Source organism: Patagioenas fasciata, chromosome 3 (genome assembly GCF_037038585.1).
Source record: "Patagioenas fasciata isolate bPatFas1 chromosome 3, bPatFas1.hap1, whole genome shotgun sequence".
In the NCBI taxonomy this organism is placed as follows: domain Eukaryota; kingdom Metazoa; phylum Chordata; class Aves; order Columbiformes; family Columbidae; genus Patagioenas; species Patagioenas fasciata.
The window spans coordinates 29430781-29453745 of record NC_092522.1 but is presented as its reverse complement, the minus strand read 5'-3'; the positions used below and the strand labels follow the sequence as shown (position 1 = coordinate 29453745).

Here is a 22965-nt window from a genome sequence, read left to right as displayed (position 1 = left end):
AAGGCTGAAGATGGTTCAGGACGGGCAGAAGGCGCGTGTGGGCTCAGGACAGCAGTCTCAGGTTACCTGGCCTCACACGCCGTTTCCATTGTGAGCTGTAGATATTCTTCACCTCCAAGTTCACTGCTCAGCTACCTAACACATAACAGCTCTATAACCCACAGTTAAACCTGGTATTTTTCCAAGAGTGTACTTTCTAGTCTGAAAATATTATCACAAGACCTTACAAGATCCTCGTTAAAAATGATTTATGAGCCGGTACTTTGATGGAGTAGCGTAAGTGATACCAATATTGTGAGAGACTAATGGAACGCAGGATGCCACTTTCCTGCTTGCATCCATCCAGGTTCTTGCAGGAATCCATATGGTACCAGAATACTTGAATCTCTGGATATAAGCTCTGCTTCTTAAAAGTTTAAGAAGCAATCACTGTTACACCCATTTTGAATTAATATTAATGCAGAGTTGAAAACAACCGGTTTTCCTGTAACTCTACACTGGCTGCCACAATTTAGCAATGCTAAGTGCTCATGTATTTAGAAGCATTTTCAAACATATTTTCAGATTATCCAGAGTTGTTTTTACATGTGGAACATTCTTATTAATGGCTGAGCTAAATTAGAGAAGAAAGGTTTTTAAAAACGATCCCTAAACTGTGGAACAATCCCTTCCTGTAGTAGATAAAGTGAAAATAACCCCCCCTGCATTTATACTAAACGTACTGTCACTCTCATCGTTCTCTGCCCATCAGATGGCTCAGCTGGCACCTGAGTTTTAAAAGAAGACCCTCTTTAAGGAGACTGGGTTCAGGAAAGGTAACTGGGAAGGTCTACTGATACAAAGGTCTCTACGCAGATGGTCCAAAATAATGGCTGGAAACCACTCCTTTAACTGGAGCAGGGTCATCGCTGACCAGGAGCAGCGAGGTCTGCCAGGTCAAGTGTTAAAAGATGCAGGACACAGTTTATTCTTTGCAACGAGATACATGAACATCAATGTGTTTGCAGCACAAGCACCATCTTGGCTCTACCCCACCTTTGTGCTTCCAGCATCAGGAATGCCACTGAAAGCTAAGTTTGCTCATCTCCTCAGGAAACTAAAATGTTATCACCACATAAACTGTCCTGACAAGGAATGAAGTCAACATGTTATATCTGAAGATTCTAGATTCTCTTGGGCACTCAAATCTTCCTGGCTTTTGGACAAAACTAACCTCAAATGGCATGAAAATAAGTGTCTTTGTCCCTGGCGTGAAAAACAAGGAATTTAATAAGATAATTTGATGAGAAAATCCAAGCAGAATGGAAATACCGCCTCCTTTTACTTCTTCCCAAGGGACCAGCTACTTGGCTGTCATCAGGGGGAGGTGGGCAGGGGGCTAAACATCAGTAAAACTTGTGCCACCATAAGCCGCACCCTGAAGCTAGAAGTGGTGGTGGAAGTAGAGGTGTACTCTGACGGCAGCCTGCAATAGCCTCCGCAATGACGCAAAACCTGCCAGCTGGAGATGACCTGTCTGCAGCTGCCAGGTGACAACAGCCACAGGACACTCCACAGAGCTGACCAAGGGACGGCAGCTTCACCTAAACCACTCTAAATGTGTCTGTGTCCCAAACCAGGATATATTGGCATTAATGATAGGCCAGGAGAGAAGAGGGGGTTTTCAAAAAAAGGAGATGTAACTGCCAAAGACATGTTGGCATACATAAGAAATCATGGACACTTACCTACTGGTAAGCCATTTCTCAAAAGAGACCAAATAAATTTCAGAAATACGGCATTTTCTGAAACATTTAATCACTTTTAAATGGTCCTTATTGGAGAAACAGCCTCTAATTCTGTATTATAATTCTAAAGTTCATAGATACCACCTTAAAGTACTAATTGCCTTTCATCATCTGTCCTACCATGAATTAAAGATTTTTATTACCCCTATTTGTTTCTAAATCATAATATTGTTTATTTAAAGAGTCATTGAAACAGCAAATAAAGTATGATAGAGGTGGTTGTTAGATCACAGGCATGACCAAAAATAAATCACTTGCACAAAAAAGCACATTAAAATATATTGCCAAACTGGATGCCCTTCATAGGCGCTTCTGCAAAACTCATTCAGCAACCACAACGCATTCCACCTTATTTATAGCCACGAGTCTAGTTTGCTTCAGTAAATATTAATATAGACACACAAAAAAAGACCTTCCTCAGTAGTTGAAAGCTCGTTCCAATGGCAGCACAGAACAAAAACAGCTGTAAGAGGAAGTTAAGCATCGAACAAACCTCATACCCAGGGTTTTTAACTTTTGGGTTTTGACAACAGAACTGCACCACATGCGAAATCTTATTGTTAGAGAAACTTGGAGACCAGCTGAGAAACTAAGTCAGTCAGACTAAAGAAGTGGCTGGTGTAAAATAAAAAAAAATAATCCCAAAACTCAACTCATTGTGGGGAAATACAGACACCAAAACACTTGGCTAATTTCTGCTGAGTGTAACTCCAGTGAATCTGGGTTTATGGTCAATGCACATCACAAAATAACCCAAGCATAAAGCTAAACCATTCTGAGGAGAGCACACCATCCCTTCCAATGGAGTCATTAAAAGGCAGGTCTCACAGTAATGCCTCTAGTGAGAGACGCTTTGCACCTTCCAGCTCGTTTGTTTGTTTTGGTGCTTAGTGCTTTAACAGATGGATTGAAATCTGCCCCAAAAATCCTGGAAGTTAATTGGACGTTTTCCTTGAGTATTATGTTTCTGAGAGCAAACCTAGTTTTTCAGCACTTCCCAACGAGTTTTGAGACAAGTCTGTCGGGGGCAAAAAATTATTTTATAGATAAAAGGGTAAATTCTCACACCTTTGTGTCTTGAAGAGTCTGAAACTTGCTAACTGTCCTTTTTTCTAGGGAAGTTTCTTTTGACATGCTGAGGAAAACCAGGCCACAACTTAGCCTAATTATGAACTCCTGAAAAACATGTCATTTGTACAGAAAACTCAGGTTTGAAAAGCAAGCTTCAACTCATCATCAAAATTGAGCTTTCGAACAAAAAAGATTACTGGATTAAACTGAACCTTCTCTGTCATTTCCATCAGCTAGAAAAGCATCCAAAATGAAAACATAAAGCTGCTGTGTCCTCTACACTCCTCTGTTGCTCCCTAAGTAGGATGAAAGCGAAGTAATCCTGCAGTAAAAGGCCAGGCTATGAGAAAAGGAAACCACTAGATCTGAACGATCATAAGGCAGGAAGGGCTTGTGACCAAGGGGAAGGGCAGAAAGTGCCGGCTGAGCACCAAGAGGCTCCGCAGCCACCGCAGCAGCACAGAAAACGTGGCTTTTCCCCCCACTGCTGTCATACATTGCTTCTTCACTCCGGATTATTCCAAGATGGAAAAAGCACATTTAAATCCTTATTCTCCTCTCATAGAGCAGATATGGCATCTGGTCAAAGATATTGTTTACTTTTACTAAGGGGGCTTTGTAATTATTTTTCCTATAACTCAGTTAAAAGAAATGGTACATGAGAAACTAGCGCACCAGAGCCCACAGACTCATGCAGAACTCTCTCCCCAGTTATTTCAAAATTACCCTTGAAATTTATTTCAAATGTAATCTCCCAAGACATTCCAAATTGCAAGCAACGAGCAAAATTGTATTGCCCGAAATGAAAAGTGGGAAATAACAACAGTCCAGACACACGTGATATAAATCTCCTAAAAATTTCAGAAGATATCTATGTCAAATGCAGAAAACCAGAAATACCTTTCACATTTTCCAGTTTTGTAAGACATTTCTGACATTTCCGTCTTTTTAAAGATGAAGTCCACTTTACCTTGTGTCTTCCTTTGCCAACTGGGTTTATTTCAAAGAGTTAAAGAAATGCACCAGGTTTACAAGGGCCATCTGGGGGCTCAGCACAGCACTGGCTTTTTCAAACCTTGGACACTGATTTAATCCTTGCCTACACTATTAAGAGCAGTTAATACCTAATTATTATAAAAATTAAGAATTAATGAGGAACCACCTCAGATTTGTGACCTGAAGAATAAGCACCAGCATTCCCCAATATCCTAAATGGCTCTGTTACAGCAAGGTTTTGGTCTCCACATGGAAGATGAACCTAAAGGAGTTTCCTAGTCAAGCCGTACAGCTGCACAGGTCTGGAGTGTCACCCGCTGCCCTGCAGCCTGACCAGCCCTCAGGGAGCACAGAAATCTCCCAGCAGACTTTCCAGCACATTGAAAGGTTGCTCCGCATCGCCAAACAGAAGCACCAGGGATGAGAGGAAGGAGGCTGATGTGGCAAATATCAGCTGGTTGGTCATGCAGGGCAGCTGTTTGTAGCATACCCTGTTTAACCAGCACCAAGCCAGAGCTGTGAGGTTTTCTTTAACACCAGAAACATTTTGGGAGAAAACAGCTGTCCCCTACTCTTCCCTGTCCACCATCCTCACATACTCCATCTTTACAGGTTCTCAGAGGTATCAGCAGCTCTGGTAAAATCATCAATACACGACTTACAGCTGTCAAATCCATGAAGGTGCCCATCACATTACAACATTCTGCTAAAATAATAACACCTAATGAGTAAAATCAGGTGATCTGGGGAAAAAAAAATAGAAATAATCAACTGCTGTAATGCCCAGAAGGGAATTCAGCAGGAAAAACTCTGTATAAGCAATTGACAAGGATGATGCAACATGAATTAATTCATGTACACATGCTGTTCAGTTGCTCTCTGCTAATCATGCCATGGATAAATATATCTTTTACCTATAACAGAATAATATTTTAAAGCCACAGAAAAACATCTAAAAAGAAATTTTACTGTCAAAACCACTGAAGGTGAAAATTCACTGTATTAATTCCAAACTACAGGTCTGATTCTAGACACATTGAAAGGTCTTAGCCTATCAAAGGCAGATGATATGCTAGATCTGGAAAAAAAGGATACAAAAGTGATATGACCTTTTTTGGTATGGAATTATTCTGGGTAGTCAAAGAGAAGAGTTGTAGAAGGTCCTGACAATAGATGGAGATGAATTTAAATACCAGTAAATGCAAAGCAATGAGCACCAGGGCAAGAAAGAGCACCAGCAGCTACACGTACACTGCCACAGCCTCTAAGATGAGCTGTTGTTACTCGGTCAGCAATCCTGAAACCACTGTGGGAAATTCAGGATGTCACTCAACGCACAAACTAGCTAGAGCAGAATCAGAAAAGGCGCCGACAAAAGTAACAAGATGAGGGAAAGACTTTTCTGTAAGGAAACATCAGGTGGAGACTCGTTGGGCTGGGAGGGGAACGGGAGCAGCAAAGGCAGGACATGAGAAAGCTCAGTAAAATCATGGGTCATGGAGAACAGCACTGAGGAACCACTGATCCAGCACCAGCAGGACATGGGGAGCAGGGGCACCCCTGAAAAGCACCGGGGGGAGACCTTAACACACGCAAAAAGGAGGTGGCCCCCGCTGCCACCTTCAAGAACAGTTAAATGTATATTGTGTCATTGGAAATTGTAGAAGTCCAAGTACAAGCAGATGAAAAATGCTATTAAGCAAGTTCATCAGCTCCATCAGCTCCTACTGAAAAAGCGACCCAGATGTGCCCAGGACACGTTCAGCCACTGCATATTTCTTCTCTGTGGGATCGGGTGTCTTCCTGTACCGCTGCCACAGCCATGGGCTTGGGTTAAACACGTCTCTAAGAATCACCGCTTTGCACCCAACTAAAGCCCTTGCAGGACACGTGGCTGAACCTGACGTGCCAGTCTGAGAATTAACCAGACCTGCAAAGTACTGGGCCAAAGCCCCAGCTAAAGGCAAGACACTCAGTTCTCATTTCAGAGGTATTGCATTCACCTCTCAGCCTTCAGAGGCATCCCACTGTGTTACTTTCCATTTGGGACATACTTTGAACATTTTTACAGGGTCAGCCGTAACAACTAGAGGTTATTTAAAAACAAAACAAAACAAAAAAACTCAGAGAGGCTTGCCCCTGTCTAAACCAGTGATCTAGACCCTCCGGAAGAAAACAAACTTACGCCCAACAATAAACAATTTCTAGTATTTTTTCCATAGAATTTTAAGTACTACCAGAACTGTAGCATTCAAGTTCAATGCAAGGAAGGTTACATCATCTTCGGACTCGTGCTCAAAAATAGGTTTTGAATATACATATTTAGAAGCAGGAAGTTAATTCAAACTTAAGATAACTTTCTTTTTTAAAGGACGTATTTTTGGAAATACTCTTTAGTAAAATTCTAAATACATTCAACTTGCAATTATCCCAGAGATCTAAGAGAGTACCAAGGTGACCTCAATAAAGCACAATAGATAGATCTTACATCAATTAGCATGTAAGCATGTTCACCTTCAGAAAAACCTGAAGGCAGACTTCTATAAAAAGCAGGGGACAGATTTATGAATTGGCTGTGATGAGGAGCTCCAGCGAGCAGCCTGTCCTCTGCACCACACAGCACTGACACAGCGCTGACGCTGGGGAAAGTCATTCCCAGTTAAACTGCCACCCAGGGGATCCACACAAGGATATCTGAAAGCTCACTATAAAAGTCTAAAAGCTCCCCAAATCAGCAAAAGGGGATTAAACCAAAATAACGCAACTTTGGGATAAAACACGATCAACTTATTTGATATAGGAAAATTGTTAAAATGTTTCTAGAGATTTCAAACTTGCAATTAACTGCAAACCAAAAGCAAAACACAGCTTCTCTCTCCATTAGACTAGGTCTTGAGACAAAGCTGCTGAGGAGAAAAGTTTTAATTGTATCCCATCCCAGGTGTCAATGGGATTTGCTACTATTTCCAGAACGTTGCTCTGTTCAACTATTAACAGTATGCTGTGAGTGAAACAGCCGACATTTCTTTGTCAGAAAGTTGTTATTTAATAATATAGTGATTTTTAATTTGTTGTCATTATTAAAAAATAGAGAAAAGTCAGGTTGGGTTTACCAGCACCTTAACATTAAAGTGGAAAAGAAGACCTAGCCATCAAATATATTCCCCATAACTATATTAAACCACAGGACATCAGGCAAAAACTTACATGTGCTAAGATATGGAATGATCACAGAACTTTTCAAGATGAAACTGTGTTGTGTTTAGATAATGAGTTGCCCACCTGTGTGAGATGCACGTTAAAAAAGACATTGCTAATGACTTCCCATATCCTGAAACATGATGTTACTCATTCGTGAACACTTGTTTTTTAATATTTTAGCTCAATGTAAGAGTAGGTTTATTTCCTACCTGTAATGTACATGTGTAACTGTTGGTTGTCGGTAGCCAAGAATCCAAGTTTGGATGTCTATAGGGTCACCTTTGGGATACGCAATGGTTGTATCTATCACCCACTGGAGGCCTTTTGATTTGCTCTCTAGAAACAAAAAGAAACATGGTATTAGAAGTAATCAGAAAGTGCACATCACTTATTTGATTGTTATTTCATTTTTATATAATTTCATGAGGTATGAGGCACAAATAAAATAAGACAGCCAAAAATCAATTCCAGATTTTGTTACAGAATATAGACATACTCCTACACACTTTAGCTAGACCAAGATTTTACTTTCACGGTTATTTCTGTAGTTCCTACATATTATAGTACACAGAACAGAACAAATTCACTCACTGGGTCTGAGTATAGATACATAAGACATTGGCCCAAAAGTTAGGTAATTCCCATCATTCACCAAAAGGAAAACTTCAAAAATAAAAAAATCCAGTTTTCTTGGTCTGCACTTCAAGCGCATTTACAACTGGGCCTTCATTAGAGCTTGCAGTTGCAGCTCACTGATGAAGCCACAGCCATGCAGATCCCTCAGAGGTTCTTAAAAATGTGAGTTACAGGATAAAGAGGAAATATGTAACATTGTGTATTAAAGGCAAAGAAGCAACCAACAGAACAGTCAGTTTTTACAACGGAGAGGAGATTGCACCCACAAGGTCCTAGAAAGACTGATACCAGCACATGTTCATGTGCTGCTTGGCATATTTAGAAACTGAGAAAAGGATCAAAGGAAGGAGAAAATATTTGCTATGAAGCTTATTCAGGAGACTCCAATTTAAATCTGAACACAGGTTACTACCAGCAATAGTCAAGATCAAGATATCAACCTAGTCATGACCTCTCTCTGGCATGTCTTCAACTCACAGGTTTGCAAAGAAGGAGAGCAGTGTATCTGGAAAGCAAATCAGGATGGAGGGGCACGCAGCCAAGGGGACACTTCGAGTTTAGCTTGTCAATTTTATATCTGTTCTGTGGAACTGGAGCTGCCTTCTATCTGAGGGCACGTTATGTTCAGGCTACTATAGTAATATGCTTACTTAATGCTTAATACACTAATATAGTAATATGCTTACATCATAGCCAGCAATATCTTAAAGCATTTACAAAGTTGACTATTAAAAACAGCCACCTGTTGCCAGAAGTGTCTAAGAGGTCTGAGGTCTTAGCACAAAGTGTAAGACTCTTCAAGCCTGCAGCTGAGACAGCTATGAAGGAAATATGATACAGGCTGAAGAACGTGCACAGGGATGGACTGTTCACCACCTTTCTCCATACAAGAACAGATGTATCAAAAACGAAGCCAAGAGGAAAAGTTTTCAAAGCAAACAGAGAGAAATGATTCTTTGTGCAGATGGGAATAAAACTGTGGGGAACTCCTTGCCAAAGGATGTCAAGGATGCCAAGAGCTGGGTTCAAAAGGAAATGGGACAACTACATGGAAGAAATCGGTTGGAAGGTTAACTAAACGGCAGAAACCCACCATGCTGAAAAGAGAAGCTGGGAGAGCGTCCAGGAGAAGCATGATGCATGTTTGCTGTGTTCACATAGAATCATAGAATGTCCTGAGTTGGAAGGGACCCACAAGGATCGAGTCCACCTCCTGTCCCTACATAGGACAACCCCACAGTTCACACCATGTGTCTGAGGGTGTTGTCCAGTCTCTTCAGGCCTGGGGCTATGACACCTCCCTGGGGAGCCTGTTCCAGTGTCCACCACCCTCTGGGTGAAGAACCTTTTCCTCATGTCCAACCTGAACCTCCCCTGGCACATCTTCCTGGCACATGCTTCCTCTGACATCCACTGAGAGTCACAGACAAGATGTTGGGCTAGAGAGATGTTTGGTCTTGCCCAGAATCACCACTCTAATTTTAGAGAAGAGCTACGACACACATGAAGAAACCTGCAACACACAGCCCAAGGCACACCCTAAAAAACAGTTACTAACACCAAGGAGAACAAACGTGCAAGGACTGACTTGTGAGTTTCTACCTGCGTTTCATTTCATTTAATTTGCACTTAATTTGAGAGAAGACAATTACAGCAACACTATCACATATATCTATCATGTATTTTAACCATCAGCTTGTGTTTTCATGGTGTCTACTCAACAATGGAGTTGTACTGCTTCATTACAAATGCATATACAGTAATGAATATGACTAGCCAGTATTTCCTAATATTTATGTTATGAATTATTAGTAGCATGAAATGTACTATCCCAAAATTTGACTAAGTACAAGCTACACAGGTCAAGCTGAAACATGCACAGTGTCACCTTCTGGAAATACAGTATTTAAAAACCCTGACAGACAAGTGAAATGGGAACACGAAGTCCCATCAGAGGCTCCATGTTTGCCAGTCTGTCAAGTCTCTCAAGAAAAGCACTAACTAGAGTCTTTAATTTTAAAAGTAGCAATGTATTAGAAAAAAGCCAATATAAAATGAATAGTAAATCCACAGAAGTATTCATTTAGAAATGGATTTTGGAACAAGGCCATTCAATTTATTATTTTCCCAGAAGTAAAGTAAGAATGGACAAAGACAAGTAAATCATCTGAGACAGTAAGCAACAAAGATCATTAATTACACTTAAAAAGTGCCAGATAAATACAGGCTCATTATCTTATTATTTACAGTAAAATGTTTTAAAATCATTCATTAAACATTTAACTTGTACTTCAAGCTGTACTTTCAAGCGGATAATGGTTCAAACTTCATTACGAGAAGACTCCTGCAGTCCTCTTCCATGCTGATTTCCTACATTCTGTTTCTGTGGAGCAAAGCTGCTGCAAGGATTCCTCAGACCAGCTCCAACCTCGTCTCAAATGCCTTCCAGGGCAGGAGTGGGGAGAAAAACCTGCCTCTGACAGCCCACTAGGAACTCCAGGTTAAAAAACCAATAACACTGAAGATAACTCCAGCCTCCACAGATGCTCCTTTCGAGCAAGAGAGCCTTAGCACTGCTCAACGTGCAGTTACCAAGACCTACTCCCAAATCACAGTCACAGACAAATTTCTGCATGCTCTGGTTTAAAAGAAACCTTACATAATAACCCAAGATCTCACACTGCCAAAAAAGCCTAAGTCAACAAGGATTTTACAAAATTAAATTTTGAAATTAATCTTGCTGTCCTTATTTGGAGGGTTATCCAGTGCTGTGCCCTGCCCATGAGCTTCTTCATTTTAAATCCACGAAGTTCTAACAGATCCTGAGGAAAAGAAACAGAAAACTGCACACAAGACAAAGGGGTAGGGCCTCAGCAAGCCCAAGGATGCTGCTTTCAGGCCTAAAAAAAATAAATTAAATGGCCTCCTAACATTTTTTTTTTTTTTTTTTAAATCACCAGCAGAAGCGAGTTTTCATAATTATTTTCTTCCTTATTTTTATTCTGGCTGTGGATTCAGTAAGTTGCTTTATGTTTAGTTATGAAGTAACTTACCATCAGCATCTTCAAGACATTCAGTGCTCCATCGTGCTCTACGGTCCTCTCACTGCATATACTTGACTGCCTACAATCACAAATTTACTGCAGTTCAGAGCTTCTCTTAGTCCCTTCTATGTTCTCTCCCAGGTTACTCTCAATTAATGCTAAAATCTGGATTTGACCACATGCAGGACTCTTGAAACGCACCAGCAGTCAGCGTCCACCACTGAGAAAAAAGGTAATTTTCCAAGCCAGGTTTGAGCAGGAAAGCAGCACCTCCAACCCAGCTTTGGGTGCTGCGATGCTGCTGGATCGTATCTGGAGTGGAAAAGAATGCACAGCCAGGCGTGAACCTGAGGACAGCACCTTCCGCTCGAAAAAAAAAGTATTTACCAGCCTTTACCAGTATTCAGGTGTGGTTTCCTGAACACTTACATTACTCTAAGCGCAGCCAAAAGAGGCTGTTGCCTGCCCCTGCACAGCAATGCATTTTCGTCCTCTACTTGTCCTTGTGTGATCAGCTGGACCACTGACCTTAAAACTAACTGTTTTCCCAAAGATCAGTTCGCAGACTGAATGTCTAACTCATTATCCCAAAATCTCTCCGTAACAAATCACCTGGAATAAAGCCACCAACAAGAAGCTCCTTTTCAAGGATAAAAGAAAAAGCCTTCCTGCGTGTTATTCAAGTCACATTCCTCATATAACAGCAAATCAAAAAGTTCGATTAAAAAAAAAAAAAATCTATTATGAAGCCCAGTGTCCAGCTCTGCAGAAGGGAAAATTGAATTTCTCTGAGAAAAAGCATCAGAATTCAATGTACTGTGCTCTATTTGAAAACAGTAAGATAAGATTTCAATGTGGTTCTAACCAAGCTCATAGCAACCTCTCATCAGACAGAGAATTGCTGCATGGCAGAAAAAAGCAGAATTAAAAAAACACAGTAGAAGAAGGCTGATCAAAAATAAGCTCTTGAATGCATATCTTCCGTGAACAATTGCCCCGAAGGCCTTTGAACTGCCAGCTGTTTAGCACTGAGAACATTTTGCTAGTTCTAGAACTCACAAGATGATCAGTTCTTAAGTGAAGAAACAATGTAATTGCAACTATGTCAGAGATTAAGTGTTCCATCAAAAAATTAAACAAACAAACAAACCAAAACCATAAAATAACCATCCACTCCTCAGGGTTAAGGTGATGATGGCTGCACCAAGAATTTTTATGCTGTTCATATTTCTATTCTATATTAAAACCTCCTTCTGGAACAGAGGTGCTGGCAGCAGCACTCCATTGGGGGGGGCACAGCACATCTGCTCTCATTAGACACCAGAATTAACTTAAACCATCTTTTTCAGGGACAGACACCACTTAACTACGTTGGCTGTACTTTCCATCTTCAAAAGCACTCAAGCCATCAAGCGATAGGAATACTTAACCTATTTTTTTTCCACCCTCATATTTATTTAGGAATAAAATTGTGCAATGTTGGTCAAATTGAACAGCAACTGATTTAGTAATTTCATTTAGTATTTACCAGCAGTAAGCTAAATTTCACCCTGATGAAGGCTAGTGCTTGGGACTTCAAACATGAAAGAAAAACAGCTGGAAAATGAAGAAAACCAAGGCTGCTTGCCTTGGACAAGCAACCTATAAGGAACTGATCAGTTTAAGTACAAAAATAATCAAATAGTATTGGTCACCTAGCTCAGGAACATTTGTTCTTCCTGTCACTTTACAGAGGAAGAATCAGGTAATAAACAGTGGGAAATTAATAACTAATACAAAAATAAACTGAAAATGGGACTGGATATTAAGAATACTAATGTTATAATTACAGCTAATGAAATTTTGGGAAGGCTACTGAACCTTACACTTCACTAGACAAACCCACCACTACTAAAAGGATGACAGAAATCAGAGGCCTCAGAGAGGCAGCACAGACAACACAGCATTTTGCTGTTGTACAACTCTCGAACTACTATTTGAAGGCCACCACTTCAGTGACATTTGATGCACAAAAGACAGTGGGCTGGGGTGCGGGGAGGTGACAGGATGAAACAACCATTTGCAACTTGGTTTGTCACCTTTTCATCCAGTATTATCCATCCTTTCAGTTGAGAAAGCAGAATGGTATAAAAGCTACAAGAATCACTTTAAATGAATTAAGAACTAAGAAAATGACAACGCTCAAGGACACTGCGACTCTGTATCATGACTCATCACAACATAACTGCCCAGGAAACTTCAAGGGGACATAATTTTTGATGAGGAGGAGTTACTCCTAATCTATAATCCAATTTAACTGAAACTGAGTGTGCAAGGGAGATGAACTCCCATCATTACCAGCAAAGCTTGGCAGTAACAAAAAGACTCAGAGAATGATAAATAATGGAGAAGAAAGCTTGTTATAGTAAGCTGACTAACTTGGTAACCCAGGAGACCAGGAACACTGTTAAATAAGACAGTACAGAGTACAAGAAGTGGCGCGGAGAAAAAATGTCATCAGTGAACCATGTAGTTCAAGTGCAATGCTGCTGACACACAAGCCTCTCCCCAAGCAAAGAATGTACAGTAGTACCGTACAAAAAGTTTACACGCAATCTCTGTCAAAGACACAAGCAAAACCTTTACTGTATATCCAGCATCTAGTTCCAGCACCTTGACAATGGTAACCTAAAGAGGATACAGGTAAGTTTGATTCCACCGAGACAGGCTGTGTGGTTAAAAAAGGGAAAGATAAAAGAGATAAAACATAAAGATGATCACTAACTTGTTAGGCTTCTAATATAACCTTAGCAATATATACAATTATATCTCATAAACTGAACCAACATTCTTCAAAAATTTTCTGAAGAGGCAAGAGCACAGTAAATGCATTTGAGAGGCAGAAGATCAGAGGAAGAGTCTTCTATACAAGATATAAATCAACAATTAACCTTTCATATGTCTCTGAAAGGGAAGTTTTACCATGCTAGAAGCATCTTTGTGAGCTTAAGAGAGGACTTAAAACACCTCAGCTTCGTATGTATCGAATATTACTCTTTCCTAGCATATAAAATTTACTTTCACTTTTCTTTTTCATCCCTCTTATGTTTTCACATCCATTACTCCTATTTTTGCCCACTTATCTTTCCTTCAGTCTTTTAAATAGGATGGACAGATGTGGTTCCATTGTATTTCTGAGACAATTCCTTTACTTTAGTACCCCATCAAGTCAACTACTATCAAATGCTCGTTTCTCCAGAGTCTTAATAATGCTGCTCATAGAAAAAAAAAAAAAAAAAAAGATAAGAAGTCGGGTTTGATCTTCAGCTAAGTTGATAGCAATCCAAGAGTATGAAAACATAAAATTGGTATTTGATGAGCGCTTTTGGTTCCCCTTCCAGACCCTAAGCAGCCTGTAATTCATGTTTGGGAACTTCTTACTTCTCATACTTTTTTGCCTTTGAGACAGGAAAAAATACAACAGGAACAGGCCAAACTTTTCTCCTTAAAAAAAAAATAACTTTTAACAAGGACTAGGGTATTCTGTTTCTATTTTAAACCTAAAATCTTCTAAGACAACAACGCTTTCTTCTGCCTTTCTTTTCTGAATGTAGCCTGAAAGAAAATATTCTGATGTATTCCACAGCTTCATTTTCAGTTCATTTAAAATCTTCCCTTGACTTCTCCAAGAATATAATCTCCATTCATTTCACATGTTGACAAGATTAACTTCAAGACTAAAAATCTGGAAGCAATTTCTGTATGAGGGTTCCTGCTAACTCTGAAATGTGAACCTCAGCACAGAAAAAACCCAAAGTCATCTGCATATGTGGGTTCATTAGGATGGATCTTTGGTTCATACTGCTAAATGGTTATAATAATTTGGCTATGGAAATACCAGCATCACCCATTAGCGACAAAACACCATAAGCCCCCAATCTATTTTTTCTGTAATAAGTAACAGAAATCCACAACTAGGTTAAATGAGATCTAACCTCGCTCTCTGAACATGCCAAAAAGTTAATTTAAAAAACTGAGAGACTAAAAACACCATTTCCTGTAACTACAGCCATTATTTATATCCCAGCTACACACTCCCCAACATTCCAGGTGTCCCAGAACAATAATGCTGGAGGAATATTGTTATTCCCTCAGAACTCTTCCAATATCAAACAGTCACACAAATCCTTCAAATCTAGCCAGTGACAGTTAACTCCAGCATAAAGCGAACAGTCATCATAAAAACCTGTAAAGAACAGGTTTGAACTTGACAGAAAATAGTTCAAGTGAAGGAACAAAGTGTACAGTATTGGATGCAAAGAAACTTTTAAACTTGAACATAGTTTCCATTTTCCAGAAATACTTTTACTATGGTTTCATATGACCATAAACAAGTGTAAATCAGTGATCATACTGAAAGGAGCAGCCTGACTTCTTGCCCACTCTGGGTGCCCATTCCAGTACCTACTCTAACTATCACGTGTACCACGACAAACATTCGTGCAGCCACACTGCAGACTAAATCAAATTAAAACTAAGGTCTTCTTTTTTGTGTATCTCAACATAAAAAAATAAACTTAGTGGAACTAAAGGCAAATATCAAAACATTTATATAAATATGATGATCATGGATGTAGTTGACATTTAAAGAGACCAATTCAACACAAGAAGTTTCACTTAACTCAAATCTTGGACATTCAACTTGCTTTTTATCCACAAGAGTGAAGTGGTCTTTACCTTTTAGCACAGCGTCTCTACCTGCTGGAGTTCCATTTTCTTGTGGTGCTACAAGCGTTTTCAGAATTACTTGCGTTGCCCCAAGTCTCGGCAGGGTGACATGTTTAAGAAATGGCAAATTGTTTTTCTTGGCAAATGCCTGGCTCGTTTCTCTCCTTTTCCTAAGAAAGCCACCTTCTGGAAATAAAACAATCCATTTCCGATTGCGGCTCCTGTAATATTTTTCTAGATGCTCCTTGAGTAACACAAGCTGCTGGTCACGGTGTGTTCTTCCCTATAAAACATTATGTAAATAAAACGAATGCTTAAAAGAGATAGCATTAAAGAGACAATTATTACATTTCTAAGATCTCTCTATTTTCAGAGATACAAATAAGCCCCTAAGAGAAGAAAAAAACAATGTTCTCAGAGTAACTACTGGTGGCTGAGTTAATGCCACTTTACAGAAACGCTGAAAAAGAACCTTTGACACTGAGGAAGAAGCTCCCGATTTGATAACTTCTTTGCAACAGTGATGTCCAGGCTGTAAGTGGGAACTTCACGTAACAGGAGGATGTATTTGCAGAATTCTCTAGTTGTTATTGGGTCCCGGGTTAAATTTCCTAAACTGAATTCTGCAAACACAGTCTAGGGGTCAAGCTATGATTTCTGAGGTCTATGTATCACCAGTAATCTCTGCAAGACAAGAAGTATCTTTACTTACACCATCTTCTACGCATCTCTGCCCCCAGCCCCATCCCGCATCAGAACTGCAGAGGTACTAGCAGAATCAGACGGACCTCGAGACCAAGCCTGAGCTGGGCTACCGCAGCAGAACTGCAGATTTCACCCAAACCTGTGTTGCTCAAATGACTTATTCATTTCTCCTCTTTGACATATTAGCACGACTTCTTCACGGATGACAGTAAATTTTGTCCTTAATTACTGCAGAGATATCTTTGATATCTCCAACAACAACCTCTTCTCTTCCCATCCCTGCGCACAGCAACAGCAAGCTACTCAAATTTTCACAGGAATGAAATTTACATCAATTAGCATTTTTGAGTGCTCCAAAGCAACTCGAAAGACATGGGAGTCCAAAATTTAAGCTCTCTTCTGCAGAAATTATTTTAATTCTCAGAAACATCAACAAAACTGTCATGAACCTTTCACTGTTTGGTGGTTGGTTGTTCTTTTTTGGCAGGGAGAGAAAGAGGGAAAGGGTTGGGTTGAGTGGAAGATGAAGAGAAACAATATTTTATTAAAGATTAATTTTGTGAAAATGTTTCTCCTACATTTTGAAATCTCGTTATTGCAATTACTTCCAACCTATCTCATGAAAGGGAAGGAAAAAAGCGCATATTAGTGAAATTAAAGAGTGATATAAAAGTTTCTCAGTTAAACCAGTCCTTTCTCAACAGATCACAGGACTCCAGGATAGCAGAGTAGTTAAGGAAAGAACAGTAAACAATAAACTTTTTGCATGTTAGATATTAGAACTCTTCAATACCTAAACAAACCTAAGTAGTATGACTGGTGGATAAATTGCAGTTTAGTAAATACCGTGAGGTTTAAGATGCTGCTGCAATCAGAAAACTCTACTGGACTAATGGGAAAGAGGGGAGTGTTTAAAAACTACTGTGGCTAGTGGAATACTGAAGAATCCTGGAAGACAAAACACAATTAACATTTCTCCAGATCGAAGAGAATGTAAATCATACAGAAGCAGCTCCTTAATACAACCAATTCTTGAATACCACAGTTGATCACCATCACAGGGGATGGGCTCAGCCTTCTTCTCTTTGAAGGAAACTAAATGGGTAGCAGCAGGCTGCTGGCAAGCTCTTTAGGATGCTGTGCACTTTGCATTGCTGATATGGCAAGCTACTGACAGTCTTGGTTGCCGGTAAACTCTTCAACAGGAGACCAGAAAACACTAGTCAACTTCTACTAGACCACAGAAGCATTCCTAAAACTGCTGATGGTGCTGCACATGAACAAAAGGTTAATGTACATTTTTAACAAATAGGATGTATTGCACCATGATCAAATTACATTATTTTACAGGCAAAAAAAAAAGAAGCATTTGCTCATCCAAATATTACTAGGGCCTTTCTACAGTTAGGCAAAGGATCATTACTCAGTCACCTTAAGCATTTTTGCTACAGCCAAAGGCTAACTAACATCCAAGAAACATTTTATTTTTGATTGGTTTATATTTATACTCATGATGACAAAAATGAGGAAAAGCTTTCCTTTTTGCAGTTCAGTAATGGTTCGGTTTTTTAACTGGAATTGCAACACCACATTCAGAAACTACAATTAACAAGCTAACAGTCACCTGTACCTCAAAAATGTGTATCTTGTTAATTTTAAGTACTGAAAGAGTTTTATATTTTACCAAGTGTCAAACTGTTCCTTTCCATACTCTAATAGTATACAATTGTATATCTCTAGAGACTTTTATTACCTAATTTTGCCTGAGGCTTCCTAGTCATGCCTCTGGCCTTAGTAAGAAATCTCACTTTAGCTGTGCATAGCTGTGATTAAGTATTAATTTATCTTTATTAGCTTCTCTTTCTCTGTAAAGTGAAAATTCATAATTCTCTCTGGCTGCCCATATACGTTAAGTCCAGTCAAAAAAATAGGGAGAGGAAAGAAACACGTATGCTGGATGTCACAGTTCATATAACTGAGAGCAGGTTCATGCTTACCATTGTACTGCTAAGTTCTTACTTTCAGAGTGCAGTTTTGATCAACAGCTACCAAACAAAACCCCCAAATTGTAAGAAATAATCTGAGGTTTTCACTCCTTCAACATTTGAGATGCTGGCCTCAACACACGTTCTTTCCTGATGCCCAAATAATAACTAACTTTCAAGAATCAATTGATTACTCTTCACACAGGCCTACCACCATGCAGGTCTTGTACCATGTCACCATCAAGAGGGGTGGTCCTGCTTCTCCTTATCAGAAATTCAGTTAGAACAGTGACCTAACGGGGCTTACTGCTCAGCTTCAAGGTCACTAAGGAAAGGAAAGAGGTGCCAACAACAGGCAGTCAGAAGCAGAGAGACAAAGGGGACTGCCCAGGAACTTTGCTTACACACCTCTCTCATAAAAGGCTCCCATCATAACCAGGTCCCATAAACACCTGTGTCTAGACAAATAGTAAAACAAGCTTGGAAACAAAGTAGTTTCAAAACAAAGCTCTGCTCAAATACACACATTACAGCAGAGTTATTTCATCCTGCAAATCACCCAGAAGGTAGTGAGTGAGTCCCATAACACCACAATGTTCCAAATATAAGGACAAACCAAAGCACCATTACATGTTTCCATTTACCTGTCTTATAAAGAAGTCTCCATGGATTAGAGACACAATGCCAAAGTTTGTATACTTAAAAATATGATCCATCAGCCACATCATCTGACGGACAACCTGCAAAGTTAAAAAAAAGTTTAGTAAGTATCAATTGCAGAGAATTATGTAAATGCTGGTCACAAACTTGTCACCCTCTCAACAGCAATAAAACAAGCAAATACATGGAATAAAGCCCTTTATGACCCAAAGTATAAAGCAGCACAGGTGCTACACTTCTCCCTCAAGAGCAGGATTAAACAGATTGTCTTTTTGTAATATAATAAACAATTCTACACTATTAGCCATATGCTAGAGTACCTTCTACTCTGTCTTTTCACACAGGTAATGTAATGCTGCTTTTTATTGATGTACCACCACAAGTTTAAGCCAGTTGCAAACTAAAACAATTTTCAATGTTTATTAAAGTACACAAAACAACAGAGGTCTGTATTTGAAATCTCCAGTTATTTTATGTCTATAACAAAAATGTGCTTCCTTAATTTATTTTTGTACTTGGCAGTTTTGGGGATGAGATGGGGTGGATGTCAAGAGGATGAACCAGACTCCTTTCAGTGGTGCCCAACCACAGGATGAGGGGCACAGACTGAAGCACAGGAGGTTCCATCTGAATATGAGGAGAAACTTCATTACTCTGAAGGAACCAGAGCCCTGGAACAGGCTGCCCAGAGAGGTTGTGGAGTCTCCTTCTCTGGAGACATTCAAAACCTGCCTGGATGCATTCCTGTGTGATCTGCTCTGGTGAACCTGCTTTAGCAGGTGGGTTGGACTAGAGGATCTCCAGAGGTCCCTTCCAACCCCAACTATTCTGTGATTCCGTGAGATCATGTTGTTCTCCTGCTTCTGATGTGCACATGCTCACTCTGTCCTTGAACAGCAGCATTCACTGAGACCTATGTACAGCCTCCATACCGTTACCGATTTATTTCATTGCAGAGTAGCCACATGCATCCCAGAGAATTTCATTAAGCCATGTCCCTTTGTCCTGACCAAGAAGCACAAAGAAAAGGTAAAGACAGAAGTTGAGCGATTAGATTCACTTTGACCATCAGTTCTTGTAGGACAATGAAGGCAGATACTATGGCTGTTCAGTCCTTTGAGATTAAAAATAGGAGAATCACTCCCGAAGAGTACAGAAGGGAAAAGCTACTTCTCTCACAGAGTCTCTCCCCTCTATAGCTCCTACATGTAGATTTTGAGAGGGGTAGGAATTGGCTTTCCAAAACTGGAACACCCGGTGTCTCCTAGATTCTGTCAATCATATACGAGGCCATCTACCTTTATTCTTCCCTGTGTTATAAGGCCACACCAAGACTGATGCAAGTCCACTGAAACTTAAGTGTCATGTAACACGGTACTCTTCCATCTATCACTACCAGAAAAGCATACGGAGAACCGTGACATTTCTCTGCTAGTAAGAAGATAATTTTTTGAATCTTAAACAGGCACCTTCTGCTTGGCATCTTTCAGTTATCCAAGATCCATAATTTGAGGCAAGGACAGAAAGAAAGCAGTCTATGAAATGAAGACTTCCTCTAGAAAACAGTGTATTGTTCATGTATTAGGTGACTCCATCTACTGCTAAAGCGTACTCCACACTACTCTCCAAACACCAGAGGCTTGCGCAGCAACTGTGATATATAGAATCCACATCCATGCCTTCCACAATGCTTCTAACAAAATAGTTTGATACTGTGAAAGATGGTGGCTTTTACCATTTTCACACCTTCATATGCCTGTGCGGAACTCGTAGACAGAAGTGTTTCATATTACATGCAGGAATTCTGCTTCATAAAAGCAGCTTGATAAATCACAATTTGTATCTAGACCTGCATGTATCAGTAAGTCTTTCTTCCAAAGAAATCTAAGTATCTCTTGGAGTGCTCTGATTACCTATTCTCCCTTTTGACCACAGAAGCTATAAATGAATCCTAGGTTATATAATATTTGGAGAAAGGTAACTGTCACATACCCTGTTTCTTTTACTTATCCCTAAACAACTGTGCTTGGATACTCAGCAAAGTGAAGTTTTAACACACTTGCAAGAACACACCTGCCAGAGAACATTTAAGACACCTTATTGCCTTAGACACATAGCCCATTTCCCAGCAAAATTTGAACGTCACGTTTAGAAGTTTCCTATCCTTGCCTAAGAGCATATCAGGAAGACCTCAACTTTTGTGGTTTCTTAATATCAGCAAACTTTCTAGTTGATGATCTTGGACAATACAAGAATACCTGTTTTTAGACCCGTTAGCATCACTGGAAGCAGAAAAGGAAACCATGTGTGAGAGAAAGGGGCAGCTCCTAAAGATATTAAAAAGTCTTTCTTCAGAAACAAGCATCCATTTCTTCTCTATGACATTCTAGTATCCTTGCCTGTCTGCCAGTCATATTTCTTACAAGATGCTACACACCCAAGGGAACAAAGACACACTTGTGAGTGATAAAAGAAAAATTAGATCCTAGATATAACTCCCCACTAGAGACTAATATTGGTGAAATGGTTTCTCATACAACTGTCCCTGGGCCTGTGTGAAATAAAAGAGAGGGTCTTGAAGTAAAATCTCTTCTTAGCATTCTTTTCATTTCAGTAAAGTAGAAAGCTCTTCAAGGCACTACTATATCCTAAGTTCATGCCTGCACATCAGCTGAAACAAAATGGTGTAGGGAACCATATCCTTTGACAAAAACACCACCAAAATTGCATGGATGATGGTTCAGCCCACAGCAGTACCCATATGGCTGTCAGCGTTCATCTACTACTTTGGCATTTTGCCAAATCTTGTTCTGTTATATCAAGTAGAAGATAAGCCAACTGGAGAAGATGAGGAAGCTTAATAATCTGCCTCCCTGAAAAGAAAAGTTTCGTGTCTTCTGAGGAGACACTGGTCTCTAGATGTTCTATGGCAATTCTGGAAGAGGAACATTGCTCAGCAATGTGGGGGCTTCTCCCACACCACTTTTTTGCCATGTACCAGATGGGCACTTAGATGACAGTAGCTTTATCCTGAAAGCTGATCATTGCTGTTCGGAGTGTGAAGTCCACCTCACCATCTTTTAGGTGACACAGAGCTTCTAACTAGGATCCCTGGAATTCCTCAGGAGTGAGGAGGAGGGATGCAATCAGTGTGACATACAAGTTATAAACAAGACAAAACATACAAGCAGTTTGCTGCAAGGAGGCTACAAAGATGCAGACTCCAGAGCTCAGTGATTACAAATCTGCCTATGGCAAGAAGTACCCAGAGAAAATAAAAGTATTGTTATGTATATTAATTCATGAATATATACACACACTCTAACAAATTAAATGAAAACAGGGGAGTTCAGAGTAGAACACAGTTATCTTGTTTGCAATCAAAAGGTAAACTGGATTAATGTATATTCATTCTGTTCTGCTAGCAAGGGCAGAACGGAGGACACTGCAAGATGATGGTGGTGACTCTTCCATTTAGTATCCTCAGGAACAAAACAATGCTTATCAGACGAGTCATCACAGGTTTCAAGTAGGTTTAAGCAAAGACATTCAGAAGTGGTCTGAGCACAGAATCATAGTTGTTTATGGACAGAATTTTTGGATGCTGTTTCAGGTCCTTTTTGCTTTATCCTTCCTGCTCCACTAAGTTCAAGAACGTAGAAAAAGCTTTTACGAGTTTTATTAAAGAAAAAATATCTAGGTGCATCCTATTCACAGGCCCACTTTCATTTCACTCTACACAGATTTCATAACAAAGCAGCCTGAATAGCTGATTTTCATCTTTCAAACAGCTCAAACTTAACAATGAAACCTGGGAACACACATCTTGAAACTGGCACTCAAGCATCTGCAAGCTCTACTTTTTTCTCTCCACTGTACCCTTCCTGGCACTGCTTTCTGCCCTAGATCATAAAAAATAGCCACATTTATCAGGCCTAATCCAGTTAGAAAGCAGTAATAGCAACATTTTAAACTATTTCACTTTGTTAAACACAGAACCTTTAATGTTTGAGACCTCAACTAATTTACTAAGTTTGTTTTAACACTTGTTTTCAAAAAGTTGAACAATTTTTTGAACTATATAAAAAGTGTAATTAGGTCACTTCAGATTCAGCTGAAACCTTGTTCTGTGTGGGTTGTCTTACAGTAACACGTATTAGTCAAAAAATACCA

At 39.7% G+C, this 22965-nt stretch overlaps 1 protein-coding gene across 1 annotated transcript in view; it reads right to left on the bottom strand.

Moving 5' to 3' along the window:
• The window catches only part of LPGAT1 (lysophosphatidylglycerol acyltransferase 1), a 67304-nt gene that overhangs the window by 11902 nt on the left and 32437 nt on the right, over nt 1-22965 (bottom strand). The window contains exons 5-7 of the mRNA XM_065833845.2: nt 18777-18872; nt 15452-15725; nt 7265-7391 (exon numbers count right to left, since the gene is read on the bottom strand). Of these exons, the coding sequence (XP_065689917.1) occupies nt 7265-7391; nt 15452-15725; nt 18777-18872 (497 nt within the window). The remainder of the gene's footprint in view (nt 1-7264; nt 7392-15451; nt 15726-18776; nt 18873-22965) is intronic.